This window comes from Gopherus flavomarginatus, chromosome 6 (genome assembly GCF_025201925.1).
Source record: "Gopherus flavomarginatus isolate rGopFla2 chromosome 6, rGopFla2.mat.asm, whole genome shotgun sequence".
In the NCBI taxonomy this organism is placed as follows: domain Eukaryota; kingdom Metazoa; phylum Chordata; order Testudines; family Testudinidae; genus Gopherus; species Gopherus flavomarginatus.
Genome location: NC_066622.1, coordinates 37308996 through 37334890, shown reverse-complemented (window position 1 = coordinate 37334890; position 25895 = coordinate 37308996). Strand labels below are relative to the sequence as shown.

Sequence of the window (25895 nt, the reverse complement as noted above, 5' to 3'; positions counted from 1 at the left end):
TACTTGTATACCGACAGGCATTACATATCCACACCTACACAAGCAAATGCATGTATTTGTCCACTGAAAGATGAGGGTGTGTTTTATGGATATGACCACTGGCAGAAACATATCAGTTCCATTAAACAGTGTGTGTCTTAAATGGCTCTGTTTTCCAAATCAAGAGTGCTCTAAGTATTCCAAGATGTAATGTTAAAGATTCTTGGTTAAATACTGTTCGATTCACTTGGTGCAGCAGATGGAGAAACTTCACTGATTGCAAGAGGGTTATTTGAGATTAGAAGAGGGCACAAATTCAGCTCAGCTGGATTGCATACTATAAGAATGTTGTTCTAGTCTCTTTAAAATTAACTAGAAAGTCAGTTGACTCATTTGAATATAACTCTACATCCATGAATCTAAGACAATTGATCAGTTACTGATGACTATTCAGCCCTTTATGAATACTTATCTAGTACATGTCAAGGAGTGCTTTACCTGTGTAACTTTGAGATGGTTCTTTTTTTACAAGCAGTTTATAAATCAGCACCTGTAGGGCACAATGCTGACATAATTCTGCAGTGCTAGTTTTCTGCATACTACTACTACTACTACTACATGTGTCGAAAGTGAGGAATCCATACTAGTTGAAAAAGTGTTTTCCCTTTGCTTACTCAGTACCATATTAAAAGATGTTAAAACAGCTTTTCTGCTATTACAGGATCCTACCATGAGTACAATCATCTGACTGGAAAATTAATGGCATTTATTATGCTTTCAGTTGGCAGAAATGTAGGTCCAACCAAGTATTCATTAGCTCCTAATGAACTTGTTCGAGGGACCCAGAAAACCTTTGGCGGGGAAAGACTTCACTGTGTAGTGTGCTTAAAATTAGTGGTTTTATTAACTGATTTACTGTATTGTACAAGCGCCTACAGCATATAATAAGCATAGTAATATGCACATTTTACAGAAAATCAAATCCTTCATCAGCTATAGTCCAGTGTTTGTTTGCAAAGACAAATATATAAATGAACTGTTTGTTTTTTCCATTCCAGTTTACTTTGTTATGAACATTCCTTTCTTTACAAGAGGAAAAGACCAGGGAAGAAAGGGGAGGATACAACCCTTCTGCTACAGCAAGACTCCACTCAATAGTCAGGTAATTTGGGGATGGACTGTAGGCCTGCCTAAAATAGAGCTGTAAATTCTAGCTTCAGGAGAGCTACAAGCCTTAGCTGTGATTGAGCTAATCTGCTACAAATATAGTACACCAAGGGGCTAGCTATCCTATGTACGTAGCCCGGATTTCTCTCCAACACGAAGTGTAGACAGAGCCTGTGTAATGGTTTCAGTGCATATCCGATATTAATGCCCTCCTAGAGTGGGATTAAATCAATCCTCCTTAGGGGGTCAAGGAAAAAGGAGGTGTTGACCCTTATAGAACCTCCCCCTACACAGAAATGCTGCAGAAAATTACCTCTCCCAAGCCATTTCCCTTTATCCATAGCTAAAACCATCACAGGCAGAGAGGAAGCTAAATTAGAATTCGCTGAAATCCATAGGGCAAGAGTTGCCTGTTTCTTTCTCTGCTCTAAGTTTTAAGTACAAGGCCCTAAATCACCAATACAAATCACTTACCATTTGTTTATACAAAGGATGCTATTAAGTAAGCATTCTATTGAAACCTACATCAGTACTTTGACTGATGTGCTGTCTGTTCCTGCTGGGAACGTATGGATGCCCAAGCCTGTAATTATTATACACCCATCATTTGAATAAGCTTTTTGCTAATGGTGAAATGTTTGCTCATCCACTTAAATATTGTGTGTGTTACCTGCTTTACTTATTTTTTAAAACATGCCAACAAGTTTGAAAAAGTTCATTATTAAGTGTTACACAATTCTAATTTTTATGACAGTGGCTGGAAAGTGACATTTTTCTTCTCGTAATACTTTCTGGAGCCAAGGATGAGAAAACGGGTGGCAGTGATAAATACTGGGCCAGTGATGAAAGGTCTGGCTCTATTTTTCTTCCCAATAAGTGCTTGGGCTATATTCAGGTTATAAAAAGCTTTCTTTATTGGACATCTCATGTAACTACCCAGAGCTGAATGAGCATCACTTGTTTCATTTTTAGTCTCTCTCCCACAGTGGTGTGAAGAAGTTTTATTTTACAAGATTACAATTACATTTAGCAGCTGGTAAAAAATAGTTGTACAAAAATTAAATTCATTTACCCACAGGTTAATTGGCTACCTGTTAAATGTGATTAGAATGTCCTCTCTAGTGGATGAGAACAGATATAGGCTCTCTTTTCCAGCACCTGCTGTGCAACTTTTTTAATACTATCATCCAGGTTTTCTGCAGCATCTGGGGGGGGGGAAGAAAGCAAAATAATAGTTAAATCAAGGACACTAGTGTGCATTTATTTGCAAGAAGTCTGAAGAGTTCAAACATCTATTGTGCCAGCACAGGAGGAAGTCTAAGAAACAGCAGTTTTGACTAATATTTCAAGACTTTTAGGAAACCTCAAACCTGTCCCTAATTGCATTTAATATAGGGTAGAGCAGAGCAGTCTGTTTCTAAAAGTACAGTAACACCTCACTTAAAGTTGATCTGGTTAATGGTGTGTTGTTGTTACATTGATGAGCAATTAGGGAACACGCTCATTTAAAGTTGTGCAATGCTCCCTTATAACATTGTTTGGCAGCCACCTGCTTTGTCCACTGCTTGCAGGAAGAGCAGCCTGTTGGAGCTAGCTGGTGGGGGCTTGTAACCAGGGTGGACCAACAGGCCCCCCCCCCATCAGCTCCCCATTCCCTGGGCAGAAGCTGCCCAGCAGGCTATCAATTGCCAACAATTCAGCTGTCCCTTCCCCCTCTGCTGCTCCCAGGAGTTTCCTGCTTGCTGTGCAGGGGTGTCCCCCTCCCCCTTGCTTACCCCTTCTCCATATACATCAGGGTGAGGACGGGACGGGGCTCAGGATGGAGAGAGCTTGCTGGCTGCAGCTGCTTTCTCAACTTTTTTTTTTTTCCTTTAAAGGTAATGTACTTAGAGTAGGGTCAGTGTATTTAAAGGAGTAATGCACATTGCTCCCCCTGCCCACACCCTGTGTGTGTAGGTCGCTGTCTCTCCTCCTTCCACTCATGCTGCATTGTAATGTGTGAAGCTACATTAACAATGTGTTAACTCGAGGGCTCAGCCGAGTGCTAGTTCATCATTTAGCAGTAAGACGTTCCTTGAGAAATATCCCACCCGACGTCACTACCTCAACCAAGCTCCAAAATTATATTGCTGTATATTGTATTAAATTGTTTGGTGAAAATTTTTTCCCTGAAACCTAACCCTCCCCCACCCCTCTATTTACATAATTCTTATAGGGAAATTGGATTTGCTTAAGTTGTATTTTTCAGGACCATAACTACAACATTAAGTGAGGAGTTACTGTATCTGCCATATCTGTTAAGTAACCACTATTCTATATTATTAACTGGTTCAATAGCAGCATCTGTGGCCTTTTCCTTCCTAACAATACTACGCATGTTACAGAAATCAGCTGATCCCACGAGAGGAAGTTGGGCCAGGCCTTGAAGAAGGCACTCAGTTTTCTCTTAAGAATTCTGTGTATGAGGGTATTGGATATTTGTATTACCAATGAGAGGGGAAGTTATACATTTCCCTCTGCCAAGTGTCTGGGTACATTAGGGCAACTTATTTTATGTAACACCAGTCTTAAAGGGAATTGCCGGTATGCAGTTCATGACAACCTTGGGGCTTTCAGAATCCTCAACCAAACCATCACTTCCCTGTTCCCATGGAGCAATGCCTCCCATCTAAAAACCTTGCATCACAAAATCCAAGCAGTATTTCTTGTAATAGTAGTGGCATGTTAAGAACCTCAAACTGTAGCAGTGCCCTCTGGTGACAGCCACTCTAATCTCAAGTGAAGCCACTTATGTGCATTCAACATCCTTATAAGCTATGTTAGATCCTTGCATATAGGTTGTTCTAGTCACATTAAGTTTATCCTTCCCACTACTAGAGAACTTACATTTTTCTAACTCCGCCATGGCATAATTATTCTTAAAATATGCCTCTGTGCAGAAAATATTTGTAAGCAGCACCTGATAAAAACAAAATTCAATGAAAGAAAGGTATTAAGCAAACCATACAAACAAGTTTTCTCCAAGAAAATAATATACTACCAACTCATGCTAAATGTATTTAAAAGCTAATGAGTTTGAGATCAGATCTGTGTGAGGGTAATTCTTCTCCCTTCATGGTATAGAGCAAGGATCTCAAACTTAAATCACCTTGAGGGTCACATCACTGACATCTTTTCATATAAAGGTGCAAAAGCCCCCACCTTTGCTCCCCGCTCCCTCTTGGAAAGTGTTAAGCACAGCCAAACAGCTGTTTGGCAGCAGGAAGCTCCTGGAGGTAGGCAGAGGAGCAGGGACACAGCGTGCTGGGCAGGAGGGGAGCTTGGTGGCAGCAAGAAATAACTCTTGGTTTGAGGTGGTGGGGGGAGGGTGGGAGGAGAAGAGATTGGCAGGCCACAGCATGTGGCCCATGTGTTTGAGACCCCTGGTATGGAGCGTGGTTTTCTACTGATTCAGGTGGGAAGAATTCTAATGGGTTGCCATTTTTTCCACAGCTACTACTTCCAGTAAATGGAATGACCCTATCACCCACCAGTGACTAGAAGAAGATGGGTACTCGGTTACAAATCCAGATGTGACTTAAAACTTCAGTCTTTAATGAACTTGATATGTGAATTTTTTAATTATTTTAGATCTCCCACCCCTTAAGTCTGGGGGGAAAAAACCTGACAGGAATATCAGGAAAGTGTGTGTTTAATACCACACTCTAACTTTAGAGAGAACACTTAAATACTTGGATTACTCTGTCAGTTTTAATAATTCATTAAAACATCATTTGTGTACAAAGATCATAAACCGGAAGTTGTGGAACCTAGTTAAACTTACTCCATACTCCCTATTTCTTTACCTCTCCTACCTGACAGGTATTTAACATCCATCAGAAAATTAGAAACCTCTTGTTGTATTGTCCGTTGTATTTGTGAACAACTGTGTTCTATATTCTATGATGAAGTTGTTTTTATAAATCTCACTGTTTTTCATTTAACTGTTATAGCAGTACAACAAAGTCTCTTCTGTGGCTTTCCAAAACTTGAGATGTGCATTGTCTCAATTTATAAAAAAACAAACTGGCAGCCCAACAACATTCTGAAGGATAGGGGTACATTTCTGTTGAAGTGAACGTGGATTTTCCCTGGGTTTATCTGAAGGTTCACACTCACAGAAAATATGCAGGATAGGATTAGCTTCTTGAAGTCTAGCCTGTTACGCAGACCATGCAGAACCATCGCTTCAGTGGAGGAGAGAAAGGATCTAACATTCCAATCTGCAGCAGCTAAGAATACAGATACAAAGGTCTCTGCTCTCTGGACGGTTCTAGAACTTACTGAGTTAAGGTACAGGATCCCAGGGGCAGGGTCTGCACTTCTCCATAGAAAACTCTGGTTTCTATGGACTCTTTAGATGGGATATTGAAAGGGTGTGACCACACCCATTAGTCAGTCCTAGAAAATATAAGTGCACTCACTTCATGATCATGATTGCGTAGACCAATACTGATGGATCGACTAGCCCTGGATATAGCTGCTGTCATTGCATACAAATTAATGGAGACATCTGCCACTCTCTTCAGAACTAGCTGCTCATCCACTATAGTCTAGAGAAGATTAAAAAATATAAATTTAGCAGCTTCCATCACATCATTTAAAACCACAACTACCCAGCAATGTCCACCCAAACACAATGTAGTACATTTCAAAAAATAAATGTATGCTTGTGTAATTGGTTTACTTCCTTTAGCACATACAGTCAAGCCACTGTAAAAAAGTTTTACACTTCAATTTCCTTTGCTTTTCCACATGTATTATCCCCTTGCTCCTTACTAATAAATGGTCCTTAAGTGTCATGCATGACATGGACCTTTACACTAGTCTAAGGGCAGCAGGGACTCCACCAATTCCTCCCACCTGTTCGCAGTTAAACTGCAGCTATGACAGCACTTTCAGCAGAGGCTGTCAACCACCACCAAGGGTAAATGTAGATGGAACTGTATTATACAGAAGGAATACTAGCTCATTGTGATGCAAACCACTGTCCCTATTTTGTCAGCTTTGAATTCTGATGTAGTGTATTCAACGTGAAAATCCTATTAAAAAACATGATTACTTTGCCAAACCTCCTTAGCAAGCCTTCCACTGTAGTTCCAAAATAATAGATATTTTCTTCAAGTTTCTTGCTGCTTTCCTATAAGTGAAAACAAAGGGGACTTACTGTTCAGCAGTTATTTTAAATACATGTTTTGAGTGCTCTGTAAGAAACTAGATTAACAACTTGCAACACTGAATATATAGCCAAACAAACTGTGGACATAGTGTAAACGTTGGGAGGGCAAGCTGCTCCTTCACTGCCCAGTCAGGAATCCAAAACCCTGACCTGGATGGGACTACTTACTGAGCATGGGAAAGCTCAGCTCCACCAGTCTAGCCTCTGGCTCAGACTGCTGTGAGAAGGCAGTAATTTAAATATTCTTAACAGTTGTAGCACAACTTCTAATTTCTTGATTTCAGAATGGCACTGGCTATGTTAAAAACAAACGTTTAATTTAAAAAGGCTGAATTTTACTGAAATGTTGAGTCTGAGGCCCATTATCATCCTGTTAAAGCATTGCAATGCTGTTGTGCATCTAAGGGGAAAGGAGAAAAAAAAGTGTGCGCAATAAGCAATGAACAGGCAGTTGTATAGAAAAAAAAATGTGCATCATTCCAACCTGAACCACCTGCTTCCACTGAAGTCAACAAGTGCAGTATCAGGACTGAATATAGCAAATGCCACCAATTTTCATCAGTACTTTTCAAAATGGCAAGTTGGGTTGTTTTTTTAAACTCTATGAGCATTTTGGATAAAGGAAGACTTTGCTAGACACACCACCTTTGCCACCTCAGTTATGATGTTAAAGATCAAAAGGAACATGTCTGGAATTCCAGACTTTTTCCAGCAGAACCAGGGAAGACCAATCTTGGCATTTTAATAATATTTCTTCAGTAAAAACAAGCAGAAGTAACCCTTCAAAAAAAAAAAAGTACCTGGCAGGCTGCCTTCATATATCAGGGGGAAAAAACAAAATTACCTATCCAATTAAAAATATTACTTTGCAGGACACTTGAAAAAAAGAAACATTACAATTAATGAGGAAGTATGTTACCTATAAGAGATCTGGGTAATTTTGGTCTTTTCTAAGAATCCTGATTTGATGTGATCTTTTACTTCTGATTTGTGAGGTGACACAAATCTGGGGAACTGGGGTTATTTAGTCTGCAGAAGAGAAAAGAGAGGGGGGATTTGATAGCAGCCTTCAACTACCTGAAGTGGGGTTCCAAAGATGATGGAGCTCAGCTGTTCTCAGTGGCAGATGACAGAACAAGAAGCAATGGTCTCAAGTTGCAGTGGGGGAGGTCTAGGTTGGATATTAGGAAACACTATTTTACTAGGAGAGTGAAGCAGCTCTGGAATGGGTTACCTAGGGAGGTGGTAGAATCTCTATCCGTAACGGTTTTTAAGGCCTGGCTTGACAAAGCCTTGGCTAGGATGATTTAGTTGGTGTTGGTCCTGCTTTGAGCAGGGGATTGGACTAGATGACCTCCTGAGGTCTCTTCCAACCCTAATATTCTATGATTCCCAACTAGCTAGGGGGAAAAAAAACCCTGCCACTTTCCAAAAGGAGAAGCAGCACTGTAGTTAGGAAACATCTGATTTCTCTTTCCCTGAGAGAAATAATAGTTGGATGCAGCTTCCCTCAGCCAAGCAATACCAAGGTTTTCCTTTGTTAGCAAATGCTAGTTTGTTTTTAACAGCCCATTCTGCAGGCATTAATTTCACTTCCTCTTCCATGGAGGCATGTACAGCACAGTGGCTGTATATTAAAACTTCCCAATTTTACCTGAGAACATCTTGGCATTTGCAGTGTTTACTATACTTCACAACACTCAGGAATAAGAAATGCTGCATATACTGAAGAAACATCATTTAGTTATCTACAGCAAAATTGTTAGGTCTAAGGCTACATTAATCCTGAGAATCATGATTTTCTGGTGGTACATCAAAATTGATCAATTCTCTCAACTCCTGGCACCAAGCAGGGCGAAAATACTGAACACAGCATATTTAACTTGTAGCAACTCTCAAGTGTAACTTTTAAACACTATTTTATGGTTTTCACAGTTCAGAGAGAACAAAAAAGCATAGCTTGAACTTCTTGTAGAAAAGATTCAAAACTGATACACCTCCCAGAATGAAGCCAGCAGCAGAGAATTTGCTGTAGTAAAAAAATGCATTGTAAGTGACATCCAGTCACTTTTTTGGCACCACAGAGCACAAATTATCTATCCTGGGGATAACATCACTGTGTGAGTGGAATAATGTTAGCAAGTTCTCGTGTCTGAGTGCCACTAACACCTGAGGAAATTATCTACAGCACCAAAATATCACAAGCACAGTAAAATCACTTCATTATTTTCCTATGATATTTGCATCTTAAGTATAGATGGGAAAACTATATTTTACCTTTCTACAGCTACCAAGTCACATGTACTCCACTGCACTAGGTCAGCCATTTGTAAGCCAATGCTTATTATCATGCATGTAACACAAACCTCTGTCTAGGACAAATCTATTATTAAATAAAAGGAGAGAAATTAGAGAAAGAAAAAAGGGGTTCCACTAAGGCCAGGAAAATGAGCAACACTTTGGAAGAAAAGGGAGCCAGACAAGGAAGGAACTGCAAAGAGTTTCTATTGCGACAAACTTGTGCTACTCTCCACCAACTTCTTCCCTTCCTTTGAAAGGGTCATTGTCATTTTTCTATAAACTCCCAATTTTATACTATATAAAAATAAAGCCCACACTTAGATTTCGGCAAGATCAGGGCCTAAGGCTGTGACAAAGAACTGAGGGAACCCAAGCGACCGTGGGGGTAGGCCAGAATCCAGATTTTATGTAAGGGCACTGCTTCCGGCACCTCCCATTAAGATAAAGGAAAATTGTCAAGTAGTTGACACTGGCTTTTCTAGTCCATCAATAGGTTTGTTTGATAATTAACATTCAGTACTTACCTCAAGGCTGGGATGTGCAACTCCATCTTTGCCAACTAGTCCTAAATCCACTTTTCTTCCCATGCTGTCACGGAATTTGTTCACAAATATCTCCAGTGCCACACCAACATTTCCTTTCTTCATTTCCCTGAAACATTAAAGGACAGTGTATGCTGAAGACTGTACCTCTTTCCCCCCGCCCCTGATTCCCCCATCCCATACACAGGAAATGTCCTAGTAATCATCAATACAAAGTACAAAGAAGAAACAAATGTATAAAATACATATATATTAGAGTGTATCGCATGCTGAACAAACTAAAATCTGGCATGAACTTTGCCAGTCACCAAAAGCCTTTAATGGGTTTATATTAACCCCATCTCTTGCAAACTAAACAAATTTCTGGTTCTTTCCCTTAATCTTAACACCCAAGCCCTTCTTCATTACTTTTCTGAATGTGAACTTTCTGTCATGCCCTTATCTTTGTATATTTGGTGCTGTTGTGGTTTATCTTTGAGTTATAGCCAAACACGAACTATTATTTAAGGAAAACCCAGCAAACAGAAGACCCCCAAAGATGCTTGCAACAGAATATGGAGATGCTGGATACAATTTTCAGAAGCACCCAAATGACTAAGGTCTCATAAGCAGGGTAAAAGTAGAAGGGAGAAATAGGAGCACAAATGCTCCTTTGATCTCAGAAGCAGCAACTGTAATTGGAATTTCTCTATCCTGCTCTACTTCTTGCCTCCCCTTCCCTCATCTACCACCAAGAGAAAGGGGGGAGAACAGATCTTCTCCAATTGTAAGATCTTTAGAGCAGATAGTGGGCATGTCTACCCTGGGGTCTGTTTGGTTTTGGTACCAAATACAGTTGCACTAATGTAAAAACAACATGCACTAGTGCAGCTTATTCTGCTACTTAAGCTGAAAAATCGCACCAGTGCAACGCACATTTTACACTAGTGCAGGGTCTCTATCCTGGGGTTTTGCACTGGAGCAGTTAGTGGTGTACTTACTCTGGTGCAAAACCCTACACTGGAGTCACGCCCAGCACTGCATTATGTTTGGTAAGTGCCAAACGTATTGTTGGCGCTACTGCAACACAACTGACAAATAATAGTGAAATAAAGGTAACGAGGAGCAAGATGGTGGAGGTGGTTTGTGAGCTGCAGGACGGAGGGAAGTCTCAAACTATTGTAATAGCCACAGAAATTACTGGAAGGTTAACCAAAACTTTTGTGGTTTACCTCCTTATGAAGTCTTTACCCTACTGTGTAGTCTGGCCAGCAGTAGTATTAGAGTGTTCAAAATATACAGCATGTTGTGAAGCAGAATGCAGCTACCTTATCAAAGATGCCAGGACTAAATTACAAAAGGCTAGTATATAGTTTAAGTAGGCTAAAGCCTTTTCCCTATAAAATATAGAAACCCAGCCTTTGTTATCACTCAGTTGAGGATCCCACAGCTGTCCTTGAACAAGGCTACCCAGCATGGCTAAGTATGTAAGAATAACCATTAATGAATTTCTGGACAAAAAAGTTACATTACTAGCTGGATGATTAAAGGTACTACAAAACAGATTTACTCTAGTCCACCTATGAAGGCTAGTAAAACATGTAGAGATTTAAGTCAGTGTTTTAAAGTTCTAAAATAAAATGGCCTAAAATTCAGAAACATACAAAAAATGTTGTCTAAAGAAGCATCAAGAGCTGAAATGACTTTTTTGTAAAGGTCTCAAAATACTCTAATTTTTGCTTGAAGTCTCTCTGCTCTAATCTACTGTTAAATGGATAATGTACTGGGTATCAATTTTGGTTAACTTATTTGAGATAAGTGAATATTACTAGCAAGTTGTAAGAACATACTTAATTTTTCCAGTTAAGATTTTGCCTGCATACTGCATACCCGTCAAAGCAATATACATTCGCAGAATTTCATTTGTTCCCTGTAAGAGACATGATACAAACTTAGTCAATACCAGGTGCCCATTACGTCCAGTATTTCATAAACCTATATTTTCTTACATAATAGTTTTTAAATAAAGAGTTTTTAATGTTTAAAATGTATGGTGTGATATGTTTTTTCCACATTACTTTTAAGAATTCAAATTCATTTTAGAATGAACCCCTCTTTGGTGGTCTGTCCAAGACAAAGAACTGCCTCACTATTGCTGGCAGAGAAAATACTGCAAAAGAATCAATAATGAATGAATTAAAACATGGGAATTAAGACTTATAATTTTGAACACAAGTTCTTTAGCTAACATACCTACTTATTCACATATCATTTGCATTTTTTAAGTTACACATTTCATGCAGTTCTAGTTTAAAAGTCGCCACAAGCAATCCAAAATATTTACCTTACTGCCCCAGCTAGATTAGATGGATACTTTTCAGCTTTCAGGATTATTTTACTTGATCTTTTAAATGACATTAATGAATTTTGGAGCCTCTTTTTCCTTGAAGCTTTTAGCTATTTTCAGTCTGATGAGATTCAAAACCAATTGTTCAACACATCCAAAGTGTGTCTAGTGCTCAGTGACTGCTTTGGTCCTCCTCCTTATTTAGAGGAGTCAACGCTGCAGATTTCACTTCTCTAAATAAAAAGGAAAGGCCTACAATACCAATAAACATCAGGCATATTTGGTCTACAATATAAAAGTTGGAGCACTTCAAAAATCAACAGCACTTTACTCCCACAGATTTATTTTTATTTGAATACTCTAGAAGTCCATTTTAAGTTAAATCCACTTTCCTCTTCCACAATTGCATTTTTAGAAACTAATCTGAAACTGAAATAAACATATCCTGCACTAAATGTATTTGCACATCACATTTAAATTGGATCCCCCCCCCCCCGAGCTAGGCCTCAAAGCTTGTAGTGGCTAATGCTGATTTGGAGAGCTGTCTGTTATCGCTGCCACAACACATTAGGATTTTTCCTTGAAAGAAGATGCAAGGAAACAATAATGCTGAAATAAACATAAGCATTCTGTCCTTGCCTGCAGTAGAAACATACTTTCTTGTCTGATAGTACTTGCTCTAGCCGCCACAATGAGATACATTGGAAAAAGATTACATTCTTTTTGGTCAGAGAAAAAAAAAACACAAGTAACTTGTCAAGCAGCTACTTTTATGCAAAGTAATCACAGCTTCAAATTAGGAAAACAATAATTTAGGAGGAAAGAGTCAGAGAGTTAAAGCCTGAGTATATAGCATTATGAACATCTTTAGGAACAAAAATTTTCGGCAGCATAAAATAAGGCTATACACTGTTCATGATAAAGTCTCATCACATACATAATTTACTGTTGGCTAATAGGTATTGGGTAATTAATTCAAACTAGTGACCTATTATCTTACACACACAGAAATTTACTTTATATATAGTTGTTCTTTAAGCCCTGTTTAGCAACAAATCTCATTTTCCCACAAACTTTAAGACTGAATTTTTTTTTTTTTGTCCTTTTGAAATTTTTGACAGAGGGAAACCAATATGGTAGAGAATTGTGTTTCATCCAACTGGCAGAAAGCAGAGACATTCACTGTCTGATTAGAGGCCACTGGATCCCTGTTTCAGCTATCATAGTATTCGTATTCTATGCATTTCTGGCAGCCATTTGCCCAGATTTTAAGATCGTGTATTAAGTGTCAGCAAAATCCTAGTAAACTGAAGCCATCTCTCTGTATAGTACCCTGCCTCTTCAAAATCCCCAAGTTTGCCATTGAAACTGTTCTTCCTGTCTTTACGGACCTTTTAAAATATGAACAAAACCAGGAGGACACAGTCCATTTTATTATGCTGAGCGCTGATTAAGTCAATAGGATTTTATGTAATACCTAGATGATGCTTATGCAGTATGAAAGAAAGAAGGAAGTTATTGTTGCTAGAATTCTTTGCCCACACTTGTTATTTGGAAAAAGCAGTGAAGCATTTATTCCCGTTTCATCATTAAGATTTTTGTAAATTTTGCTTTAAAAAGACAGCTATATTTCCTATAAGTTGTGCACACATAAAACCCCCCTAAATGCCAAGAATTTAAATAGGTTTTGACCACAGCTTATGTCTAAAGCAGACAAATTAGTGTTATATTAACACTTTTGGAAGCAGAAGGGGAGAAGGGTGGGGGGAGTGAAAGAAAGCATTAGCAGCTGTGCTTTTACCTGGTATGCAAAGTCTATGCCCAATAAGAAGCTTTAAATTGTTTAAATATAATCCCTTCAGAAGTGTGAAGGTAATAGAAATGCTGACAAACTACTGCAGTATTAGCAGGTGCCACTCTATAACATAATGAAGTCTTCTTTTGGCAGCTGTTCATTTTAAAATAAACTAGCCAAAACAAATATATAGATTGTGCACACAGGAAGTTAATTGATTGGTATATAATTGGTGCTAAATACCATTCTTCAGAGCAAACAATTTACAGCATTTTAAAGAGGTGATTCAAATAAGAATTTACTGTATTTCAGAGGCAAACTACGGTAGCTGGTATCAAAGAATGAGTTATTGAAAGCCTTCTAATGAAGATGGAATGTTTTAAGATCCTACCGATGCTTGACTGGAGAATCTGGATGGAATAAACAGTTAAGATTTGAATAAACTTTGAAATATATTTTTGTTTGGGGTCACCTAGGCTGATTAGCAAAACCCATTTAAACCAAATCTAACACACTCCTTTAACTCCATGTCCTAAGAATGACAGTATTTAAAATGGCAATGCCACAAGGATGCCAGGCATCAGTCAGTCTGTAGTTGCTGCTTTTACCACTAAGAGCCACTGTTTTGCAGGCAATCTGTTTATTTCTCCAACTGCTGCTTCCAGCACTGGAGTCAAGTGAGAAAGGAACAGCTGGGAGGAGTAGGTGGCAGCAAGGGCAGAACGTGAGGGGACTCAGTAGTGGCTCAGGCTCCCTTAGCCTGACAACATCAGCCCAACTACCTCAACCATCATCCAAAAATATTCCTCCCCAGACAGCATACACACAGAGTAACCCGACACCTGAACCCCTGATCTACCCTATCATCCACCCCAGCAGCCTTACACCCCTTCAGGCACCCGCCAGCACCCACCAACCCCAGCTACAGGTGCCAAGTTTTGTGCAACTATCAGTCCTATGCCTGCCACTGCTTGGGGTGAACTGACCACAAACTGAAGTATGTTACATTCCAATTATTTGCAAATATGCTCATTTAATAATGTGCATAAAAGATGACATAGCTTGTCAAGGTATTATTCCCACTTTGAACTTTAGCGTCCAGAAAGTGGGGACCTGCATGTACCCTTCTAAGTTTAATTCCTAGCTTAGATCTGATAGCGCTGCCACCAACCAGAAATTCCAGTGTCTGGTACAGTCCCTGTCTCCCCAAAATCTTCCCTGGGGGACCCAAGACCCAAACCCCTTGGGTCTTAAAACAAAGGGAAATAAACTATTTCCCCTCCATTATCCTGAGAGATACACTGATCCGAACTCCTTGGATCCTAAAACAGAGAGGAATTAACCTTCCCCCCACCTCCTTTTCCCCCACCAATCCCCTGGTGAGTTCAGACCCAATCCTCTTGGGTCTTAAACAAGGAAAAAAATCAATCAGGTTCTTAAAAAAGAAAAAGAAAGAAAAAAGTAAAAAATTATCTCTGTAAAACCAAGATGGAAAATGTTTACAGGGTCTTCAGCTTTACATAGACTAGAGGGACTCCATCCCCCCTAGCCTAAATTACAAGTTACAGCAAACAGAGGTAAAATATCCTTCCAGCAAAATACACATTTGTAAATAAAGAAAACAACCATAAAGACTAATCCGCCTTCTATCTAGTACTTATTATTTTGAACATGAGAGACTATATCAGAAAGATTGGAGAAAGATCTGGTTGCATGTCTGGCCCCTCTTAGCTCCAAGAGAGAACAAAGACCAAAACAAAACAGCACAAAGAAAGACTTCCCTCCACCAAGATTTGAAAGTCTCTTGTCCCTCGATTGGTCCTTTGGTCAGGTGTCAGGCAGGTTCACTGAGCTTGTTAACCCTTTACAGGTAAAAGAGACATTAACCCTTAACTATATATTTATGACATAGCTATACAGAATTTTGGTGGTTATGATGCCATCCCAAAAATACTAAAAATAAGCCTTCCCATGATGAGGCAGATGCAGATCTAGGACACAGCTTTGTATCAAATCTTTCCAATGCAAAAGGACTCCATTATTTAAGTGAAAGGTTCCCAAGTAAGATTCGTAAGGAAAAGCTAAGAAATACGAACTTTTGTTTTAACAAAAACATTGTATCGAAAAGTTTTCCTTGGAGGAGGAAAGGATTTGTCTAGCTCAGAAATTCAAGAGTCATGAAAGCTCAGCAGCCCAGGCAAAAAAATGTATTTGTCAACTGCTATAATTAATGATACACACCCACTGGGGGGAAAAAAAGGTTACCAACCTCAGGCAAATAGAAGTTTGCAAGACTTGCCTCCCTTTGAGGTACTTATATGGCCCGTATTAGTGTAGGATATTGAGTGCCTTCAGTTTTTGATGTATTCATCCTCAACCTTGAGAAGCAGGGTTTAAGTCAATGTCCTCATGTGTGGTTTGTTTAATCTTGTGGGACTCATCTACTTCAGTGGAGAATGGCAGCACTCCCTAACTATTACCCTATGATTTCAATAGGCGTTTGCAAACAAAGAGCTCATAGGCCCAGTCCTGCCACATCACTCCGATCATCTGACACCGAGCACAAAATAAAGTTGGTAAAATGTTCTTTCAATTGTCATTCATAAACCAGCCATAGTGACTCTTACACAGACACCTTTACAGTGACACCTGTCATTACTTCCTTAGACAGGAGCCATATTGCTTCTATATTACTCCCTGACAGATCAGGGTGTCACTATAAAGTCTGGCCCATTAAGGAACATAAGGAACAGCTTAAAAAGAAATGCAGCCAGAAGGGTATAAATTAAGAGGAATATACATTTGAGAACGTGGTCCCTTTATGCTTAATTGGAATGCACAAGACCGCTGACAAAAGAAATGAGACTCATTTGTACTATTTTAATTTATCCTCTAATCTACTCCTTTCTACTCTGTTAGATTCCTGGGACAACATAAAATGTATTTGCTACATAAGTACTTATTTTGTTCTTTTATTTAAAAAAGGAAACCCTTTCCCACCATATTTTTTTAGTCTGTCTTAATATTTTTGGCTGACAATCAAATGCTTGGAGGGGTGGGGGCACAGTAAGTTCCTCTTGCTCAATTCATACATAAGACCATTCTATACCATTGGTTTCTGCTTGCTTTTCTGTATCTTAATTTTGAAATTCTATTTGTTGACTTCAACAGGCTCTCTTTGGCTAGTCCACAAATATGTAACAGCACAAGAAAAAGAGGAAGCTGTATATTAATTAGAACAAAAGAAGTTGTCAGCCAGTAGGACTATCACATATTACATTGCTTTAATAAGGAAACCTTGAAAAGTTATTGTAACTAACCCCAGATGCCTACTTGGCAAGCAGAAGCAGAACAGGGAGTGAACCTGATATTGAAGAGTTTGGTGCCAGAGTCCATTATATGACTGTTCTAACACAGGGTTCCTCAGCCCAGTGCCCGTGGGCACCATGGTGCCTGCAGGGGCATATAAATGCGCCCGTGTCCTGGCCGGCGGTCGGGCATCTGCAGAAATGCTGCCAAATTTCAGCGACATCGCCCTTGGATGACGCCACTTGCTGCTGACAAGCGGCGTCATCCAGAGGCGTTGCTGCTGAAATTCGGTAGCATTTTGGCAGATGCTCGACCCGCGCCAGACGAAAAGGTTGGGGACCACTGTTCTAACAGTGGTAGACAAAACCCAGAAATAAGAAGGATTGATGAAGATGGGGTAAAGTACTGGAGATACCAGGCTGGTGCCAAATGTCTGATGAATTAAATGACAGGCCTGACCCTGGTTGCTACATAATCCAGAGGAAAGGGGATTTATTAAGTAAGAATGATTAGTAAATTTCTGTAAGACATTTTATAACACCTCTAAGTCAATTTCTTTTCGTAGGATGGGAAAGAGGGACCAGGCCTTTTCTTCTCTACCCTCTGCTGTCAGCTGGTAAAATACTGTGCATCCCCGCTGCTAGAGAGAAACAACTGACTCTGATGACTCACTAAGGCCCTTATGAACTGGGATGACATCACCAACACGGTCAGTGTATTGTCTCCATCTGGTAACAAGAGAGGAATTTACCCAAGTGTCAATATTAGAAGAGAAGACTGGATAGAAAGCAAGCGTTTTAAAAAGAGATGTCATTGAAATGTTTTTAGATGAAAGTTGACTTGACTCAGATGTCCTATAAGTCTGGTAGGAAAATCTTCCCATATTTGGGAAAACCAGAAGAGAAAAAAAAAAAATCCTTCAATCTGCCAAATCCATCCTTTACTTTGGAGGACCAACTTTCAGTTGGTCCATATCTTTGTTTCACTCACTAATCAGTTGCGGAGCTCACTCATTTAGTTAATGCAGCAAAATAAAAATCAGACATAGATGTGGTAGAGCTAGGTGAATGCCAGTGGCCTGACAATTATAGGACATTTTCATTTGTGGCACAGAACTTTTGATGTCCTGTTAAAATTAAAGTGAGAATTGCCCTCTATTTGTAATGGTTCTGAGGGGGGATCTATACTGAAAACCTGAGTCAAACACAAACTAGAGGAATGATTCCTGATGACCCAGCTATGAAACAAGGAAGAATGTATTTTGCAATCAACAAGATTTGTTTTTAAAAAATCATCAGCACTCTGGGAGTGTCATAGGCTTGGTGGTCTCAGATGAATCTTTATCAGTTTTTTTTTTTCTTGTAAGCAGCATGTGAGGAAGAATCTTTACAAGATAAGCTAAGTTTACCTATGCTTACGCTCCAACAAAGCAAGCTACACCACAAAATATCTTTGAACCAACTTTTGTTTGAGTCAAACAATTATATTAGAGAAAGCAATTCCAAATGTAGAAACTAATATTCATGCATTCTGAAACACCTGAACCTTTTGTCTAGAGAGTTCTTACCACCAAACCCGACCCATATGTTAGCACTGATTCATCACAAAGATGAAGAATGGAGGGAAGTTAGTGTGAAAATTCTCTTGCTACAAAGACTTCACCCCAACTAACCTCTTATTTAAACAACTAACATGCAGTGAAGCATATTTACTTGGTGTAAGCTGGTTACAAGTTTTAGCTAAAAAGCATAAAATAAATAATGGATTTTTTTTATTTTAAGTCAGAATCCTTTGGATATAAAAATGCTGAGTTAGCACGGTGTTTTCTCCTTTCACTATATTTTCTCCTGATTCCATATTTAGTATAGCTACAGTACTATTATTTTGGTCAAAATGGTCAGTTACTAAATATTCAAAGAGGAGGCAATTATGTCGGTCAGAATCCCTTCCCCAAAAAACCCATGCCACTCACTCTTTAGGGACAGAGAGATACCAGTTTCACTGGGCATTCAAACTGTGTGCCCAAAAAGGAGCAATCTATGCTCTAGATCCTGCATGTCCTACAGTCTTTACAGAAGCAATACTTTTCTCCATGGCACACCAGATAATTCCAACATTATTGCAATTGATACAGCAGAAAACTTGAAACTCCAAATGAAGGCCATTAACATGATTCATTGTCCATTCTGAAAGAATTCTATATAGAACTTGTTTCATTTCGTTTCAAATTTATGCCAAGAATACTTGGAAGGTGAAATAGTTCTGATTTACAGTAAGAGAGAAGTGTATTCATACTTGCCTCAAAAATCAAAAGGATCCTGCTGTCCCGGAGATAACGTTCATAGGGGTAATCCTTCATATAGCCAAGGCCTCCAAGAACTTGTAAAGCTTCACTTACACAAATCCAAGCACCTTCAGAACTAAATACCTGCCCAAAGCACAGTACCTTTAATTAATGCTGCAGTGGATGCCAACTTTAAATAGAAACTAGATTGCTTTATTCTTATATCTTAAGTCAAAAAGAGGGAGAAGACTAAGAATGAATTTGGACAAACTGTTTATATAAACAACTTTCAAAATATGTATCTTGCAGTGGCTTTCATCCTAGACAATTTAAAGTTGTCTGCGATTGCTCTGGTTATAGTACATGGGAAGTGCACTGGTCCATAAAAATTAATGTTTGAACTGAACAGCCACTCCAAACTCCATATCACAAAAGCAACATGATAAGTCTCTATTAGGACGGTTGAACACAAGCCAACAGAATTAATTTCAGCCTGCTTTAGAGATTAATCCATAGTAGAGGACTGATGCTGCCTTAAGAAAACAGCTACTTGTATTAAGACTGTAGAAAGATAAACACCACACCTAACATTTCTATAGCACCTTCCATCCAAAATCTCGGTCTACTGCCCAAAATCTCAAATGTAGTCTTTCATCCTTTTACAAAGAGGACTGACTTTGTGGCACCTTGGCTCCTCCTTTCCCCTACGTCACATGGAAACTCAACTCAATGGAAGCTTCCTGGGGATTCAGATCCCATGAACTGGGAGAGAATGGAGCAGGCCACTCAGTTTAAATCTCCCCAAATTCACATGGCCAGGAAGCAAGTTACTTTGGACTGAGCACGTAGTAACATAGGTTCACCGTCTAGGTAGTGGAAAGCCTTTAGTTCTCAAGGACACTTTGCCAGTCAGCAACATTCTGAAAACTAATTTATGAAATGCTGGAGAGATATCAATAGCAAAGCCCTGAATTGTATCCTTTTACATACGGGCAGCCAGTACAGAGGGCAGGCTTGACTCCCTCCCCCCCCTAGTCTAAGGAGCAAGGAAGCAGCTACATTCTTCAAATTTCCCAGCTTCTGAGTCAATTTCAAGGAAAGCCAGGACAGTGGCTCCTTACCAGTTAAAATGTAACTGGGTGAGGAGGTCCATGCCTGGAGAAACACCTGGATACTGTTGTCTTTAACCATTCTCACAATGGAGGCCTCTCACAATTGGAGAGGAATCCAAAGTCATCCCCAAACTTCACACTTGCCGTGTCTATTTGCACCCCTACTCCCTAAATCCTGGGTACGCACAAGCAGCATCCTCAGAACAATTCCCCTTGCCCACCAGCAACACTTCAATCTTGTGTCAGTCAGTCTGACAGTAAAAACAGCTCTAGCCACTCTGTGTAAAGTCAAATTTGAGAGGAGCTGAGGAAATTGGAACAATCGGATGAGGACTGAATTTCAGATGCTCTCTCTCTTCACTATGCGCATAGCCAAGATTCGTATGTGGTGATGTCAAAATGCAGCTGCTTCTGGAAATTCTGGGGGGATTAAACTACTTAGGCTACCTGTATAGGAGTTTTTCGTATGAAGACAAGAGCCTAGATCAGGCCCTGAAGGGCCACCAAAATGGAGTGAGGGAGAGAGTAAAAACAAACCATGCTCTTTACCAGGTTCTTGTATCACACCCACCACTGAGGTGTCTGAATGTCTCGGATAAGAGGCTACAAGTTCAAACTCTATCAGAGATAGAGGTTTTAGTTTAAATGTTATTCTAATGTTTTATGCCTGGTCTTTTTCAATAAAATGTATTACCTTAACCATAGCTGCTTCAACTGAACAATCGGGAACTCCTGGCCTGTCCATCATTCCTGCAGTGAGATAAGCCATGCTCTCCATTACATATGCTTTCACAGCCATAAGGGTAAACTTCTCCTGCCAAATAGCAAACAAACATTTACCATGCATACATTTAGATGTAGAGTTGTTAGAGTCAGGTCAGCAGTCATAATAAAATTTAGTGCATTAAATCATTAACTATTAAATGCTATTTAGAATAGTTAATAGCAATTTTATTTGTATTAAAAACTTGAAAAGTTTTAAGTTTGATACATTTGCACTTCTATACGTTCAAAACATCAGCACATAAGATTCTAGATTAAATTTATGCAGATTGAATACCAAGCATCTACTAATCCAGCCAACAATTTTTTAAAACCAGTAGCTGCAACAAAATCCTTCTCCCACCCCTTATTCAATAAACAAGTCATGAAAATCACAGGCTGAGAGAATCTTCTAACGTAAGTTTTCAGTTTCCTGATTACCTGAATTAATCCAAAATCACTCAGTTTCTTATTGAACTGTTTTCTTGTACAAGCATACTCTGCTGTCATTTCTTTTAAAAAAAAGAAAAAGAAAAAAAGGAAATAGAGAGAACACATCAATGAGTGGAATCTTTTTAAAAAGGTATTTATATAATTTATTAAAATAACTCAATTGTTCCCCGAACACGTAATCTCAGCTGTATGCAAATCTTACATAATTAGATCTATGCCCTTTAGACATCTATTTCCATCAGTAAATCTGTTGTGTTGATTGAATCTCATCATCAGATTTATAACTCAGACTGCATTGGTGCAAAATAATTGCCTGAAAGATTCCTCTAAAACACACACAACATGCCATCAGCAGAGGGGAAATTGAGAGAACATAATCTGTACTCTCCTCTGCTATAAACTAGAATGGACTGAGGATGCATGGTCTTTTACAGAAGGAAGTATTAAAAACTTGCAATTTTTTATTCTAACTTTTTAAAAGCAAAGAGTGGTAGCAGCAATGCGATTAAAATGCAGCTCCTTGTGATACAGAAAAAAAGCCTTATTACAGGAGAGAAATCCTATCACTCCTATTTGGGGATTACATCAAGATGACCCTTTTACATACAAGGTGTCACACCAAACAACCGCTTTGTGTTATTTTTGCTATTCTGGAATCATTTACTGTTTATGAAATAGCTTCTGAGCAAGTAGCGATGTTAGTTAAATGTTACTCTTCTTACTTGAATTTACTAGTTGAATGATAGTTTTTTGAATTTAAAGAGACTTGTCAAAAGATTTGTCATGTAAGTATATAACGAACACCTTTACCCAGATTCCTACAAATGCAAGCCATCAGATCTCCGAGACTGTGCTTAGACTTCTGTATGATAAAGCTTAAGTTTCTATCTAACTAGTATGTAGGTTCTTATGCCATGCAATATCTGATCACCTTCCAGTAGCTCATTAAGCAACATGACTAACATCAGTTCACTAGATTACTATGACTAGAGCCGGTCAAAAATCCTTAAAAGGAAACAGCTTTCTGTCAGAATATGCTGATTTGACAGAATAGCAATGTTGGATTCTATCAAAGCTTTCCATGGAAACGAGGCAGGCAGGCCAGCTTGCCTACCTGGTTTCCTGCCTGCCTGGCTCCCATGCAGCCCACCACCAGCTGGGATTGCGTAGAAGCAGATATCCCAGGGACTATATTTTGTTTAGAAAATGCCAAAAGGTTCTTGCAGTGGGAACATCTGATCGTTTCCCCAAACAAAATTTTGCAGAATTTCAGTTATGAAAAAATTCAAGTTTTTTGGCTTTTCATCAAAATTTGGGAAGAAAACTCATTTTGTTTGTGGAACAAATTCCAATTCCCAGCCAGCTCTAACCATGTCTTGAGTAATGATCCTCAAGCAAATATCACTCTAAGCTAATAGAACGGGTCACTCAAAGATTATCTACATTATACCCCAGCAGGGCTGGAGCCACCAAAATCTCCCCTCAGATAGCATTGTAATCCAGAAGAGACTTTGTTGGTACTTTCCTATGAAGCAGTAACTGTGTTTTTGAAACAGTAGTTTGAAATGATTGTATTGAAGGTGACATTTGGGAAACTGTTAAAGGACTTTCAGGCAAGAGAAGATGGAGGAACTTTACCCCGTCCCCCAGCACAGGAAGCACATTTATCAACAAAGACCATGATTACCTCCTATCCAGAGCATAGAAAAATTTTGAGATCTTACAGAAACCAGTGAGTGGTAACTGTTGACAGAAGCTGATTTTAATAGCTGCCGTTGTATGTAAAGTTTGAAGCCTGAATTAATTCACAATGTTCAGGCAGCTGATAGATATAAACATCGCTATATAGCTATACACCCCCCACCTCCCATATATCTGGTTGCTTTTAAAAGGAACTAAATATAGCTTTCAAAAGATGCTATATTTGTAAATAATTCATTCCAATGCAAAAAAGGTAACAGGTTTATACATAACTGAAAACACTATTAGCATTTTATGGACAAGTAACCTTTAATGTTAGCCAGAGTCTAAATTTTCAGTTCTAGAGTCCATATCTGAAATGAGTGCTGTTATTACAGTGTCGTTGAAAGACATGACATTTGTCTTTTCACAGGATATTAAGTTTTCTTTTGTAATGCAAGGACTAATGATTTCATTCCTCCCAGAAATTCAGTAAGTTTCATTTTACCTACCTATAAGTTTCTTAATTATTCCTGCAGATGCACTACCCATGCTAAATCTTCCACTGTTTAGGATATTCATAGCCACCTACAAAGAAGAAATACAGGGCTTTATTCAATAAGTTATACTTTCAGTAAAATGCACTCCATTTTGTAAAATGCCATAGCTTTACGTTGGTAGATACCAGTGCACCTCCAAAATTCATTATGTTTCTCTACAGAAACCAAAAATGAACAAGGGTGAAGTTAGCTACAGCTACCCTCAAAACAGAACACTTTTAGAGCAGCTATTATAGAACTTGTTCCTTTGAATTTTCACCAATGAAAGGTGAGCTCAGACTGGATTATAAGGTTAATACAATTAAAATATGACACCTCTACTCTGATATAACGCTGTCCTCGGGAGTAAAAAAAAAAAATCTTACTGCGTTATAGGTGAAACTGCATTATATTGAACTTGCTTTGATCCGCCAGAGCGTGCAGCGCCCCCGGAGCGCTGCTTTACCACGTTATATCCGAATTTGTGTTATATCGGGTTACGTTATATCAGGGTAGAGGTGCACTATGCATTATTCACTTCAAATTAATGCATGGAAGACCCCAAACACAAGAAAACCTGGTGGCTCAGCAAGTGACAAGCATTTTGCATTAGCAATTAGTAGCAGAAAATACCAATTGGTGGCCCAGACAGATTTTTAATACTGTTTCACCAATGGAGCACAGTAGTTATAAGTGTTAACGACTGAATATCATCAGTAGGACCCTACCAAATTGAGGGTCCATTTTGGTCAATTTCACAGTCATGCGATTTTTTTAAAATAAATTTCATGATTTCAGCTACTTAAATCTGAAATTTCATGGTGTTGTAATTGTAGGGGTCCTGACACAAAAAGGAGGTGTGTGTGTATTGGGGGGGTGGTTTGCACGCATGCATGCCCTGGGGGAAGGGGAGGAGGGTCGCAAGGTTATTGTAATGTAGGGGATGTGTGCAGTACTGCTACCCTTACTTCTGCGCTGCTGCTGCTGGTGGCACTGCCTTCAGAGCTGGGTGGCTGGAGAGCAACGACTGCTGGCCAGGATCCCAGCTCTGAAGGCAGTGCCACTGCCAGCAGCACTGCACAAGTAAGGATGGCTTAGTATTGCCACCCTTATTTCTGCATTGCTGCTGGCAAGGTGTTTCTTTCAGAGCCAGGTGCCCAGCCAACAGCTGCTGCTCTCTGGCCGCCCAACTCTGAATACCGCAGTCTCCTTAAAATAACTTTGCGATCCCCCTACAACTCCTTTTTGGATTAGGACCCCCAATTTGAGAAATGCTGGCCTCCTCTGTAAAATCTGTATAGTATGGGGTAAAAGCGCACAAAAGACCAGATTTCATGGTCCGTCATGTGTTTTTCATGGCCATGAATTTGGTAGGGCCCTAAATATCAGGCTGGCTTATTGTCTCTAGAGATGTCTCATTTTAGACCAGTACAACCCTCAGGGCTTAAAAGATCCATGTATGACTGTGCAGACCGCACTTTTCACCCTGTGCCTGTATTCAGTTCACATGGCTAGAAAATCTTGCTATGCAGGGCCAGACCTTCTTCGCTCAGCTCAAGGCCAGCCAACTACCTAGAAAATTTGGGGTAGTAAGCCTGCTTGTCTCATCTCTCACTACTCTATACAGCAGATGAATAGAGGTGGGAGAACTCTTCAAGTCACACTGGATTAATTTCACTTCTACCTCCCCCTACACTTCCTTGGTCTCTCTGGCTGGCATACATTAAGAGAGACAGCTACTCTTGAAGGAGGTAGAGGCAGCTACTCTATGTAGTAGCTGCTGCTCAGGAGGAGGTAGAATAGGTTTTCATGGAAAGGAAGGTGCTTACTTTCAGCAAAGGTCAAGAGTCACAAACTACAGAGAATACGTTAAGGGTTAGAACAGACTATATATATGTAGTGGTGGTTAATCATTTTTTGGCAAAATGAAGTTTGTCTGGACCATTTCAGCATTAAGACTATTTAAAATAGATTAACTTCCTCTTCAAAACTACATTATATGCAATTATTCAGTTCAGGACATTTAATTAGAAACAAGAACAGAATAAGTTAATAAAATACTATCCTGTGTTGCCAGAGCTAAGATACATAATGAAGAAGAAAAATCCTGAATGTTGGGGAAGGAAAGGAAAAAAAAAAAATCCATGAAGCTGACTAGGATGGAAAACATACCCATTAGATGCATACCTTACAGAAGAAATTAGTATGTGCATAATTCCTTTTGTTAGGAATCTACAGGTAACCATGACAGCATAAAAAAAACAGGAAACCTAGTTATAATCAGAAGCATGATTTTTTCAGTCCTTAGGAATTTCATTGTGCATCCAGCAAAGGTGCTTAGAGTCATGACCAATAACAGAGAATAGGAATGAATAATTATATAATACAAGGTTGTGGATGAACACAGGAGTGCATCTCTTAACTGGTG

At 39.2% G+C, this 25895-nt stretch overlaps 2 protein-coding genes and 1 long non-coding RNA gene across 11 annotated transcripts in view; 2 read left to right on the top strand and 1 right to left on the bottom strand.

Moving 5' to 3' along the window:
- Positions 1-4729, top strand: part of CFAP92 (cilia and flagella associated protein 92 (putative)) — an 80023-nt gene extending 75294 nt beyond the window's left edge. For all 3 annotated transcript variants that reach the window (XM_050957728.1, XM_050957726.1, XM_050957725.1), the window contains 2 exons: positions 1038-1141; positions 4639-4729. In XM_050957728.1, the coding sequence (XP_050813685.1) occupies positions 1038-1137 (100 nt within the window). In that variant the 3' untranslated portion in view covers positions 1138-1141; positions 4639-4729. The remainder of the gene's footprint in view (positions 1-1037; positions 1142-4638) is intronic.
- The window catches only part of LOC127053377 (uncharacterized), a 155866-nt gene that overhangs the window by 88881 nt on the left and 41090 nt on the right, over positions 1-25895 (top strand). The gene's annotated exons all lie outside the window — the stretch shown is intronic.
- Positions 2037-25895, bottom strand: part of ACAD9 (acyl-CoA dehydrogenase family member 9) — a 60985-nt gene continuing 37126 nt past the window's right edge. For 4 of the 7 annotated variants that reach the window (XM_050957808.1, XM_050957815.1, XM_050957811.1 and 1 more), the window contains 10 exons: positions 23441-23516; positions 21237-21307; positions 20728-20847; positions 18937-19065; positions 11037-11116; positions 9190-9316; positions 6248-6325; positions 5610-5738; positions 4033-4105; positions 2037-2351 (listed from right to left, as the gene is read on the bottom strand). In XM_050957808.1, coding sequence (XP_050813765.1) covers positions 2251-2351; positions 4033-4105; positions 5610-5738; positions 6248-6325; positions 9190-9316; positions 11037-11116; positions 18937-19065; positions 20728-20847; positions 21237-21307; positions 23441-23516 — 984 coding nt within the window. In that variant the 3' untranslated portion in view covers positions 2037-2250. Of the gene's footprint in view, positions 2352-4032; positions 4106-5609; positions 5739-6247; positions 6326-6816; positions 8748-9189; positions 9317-11036; positions 11117-18936; positions 19066-20727; positions 20848-21236; positions 21308-23440; positions 23517-25895 lie in introns of those variants that run through there. The other 3 variants (XM_050957809.1, XM_050957813.1, XM_050957814.1) reach the window with 3 other exon arrangements.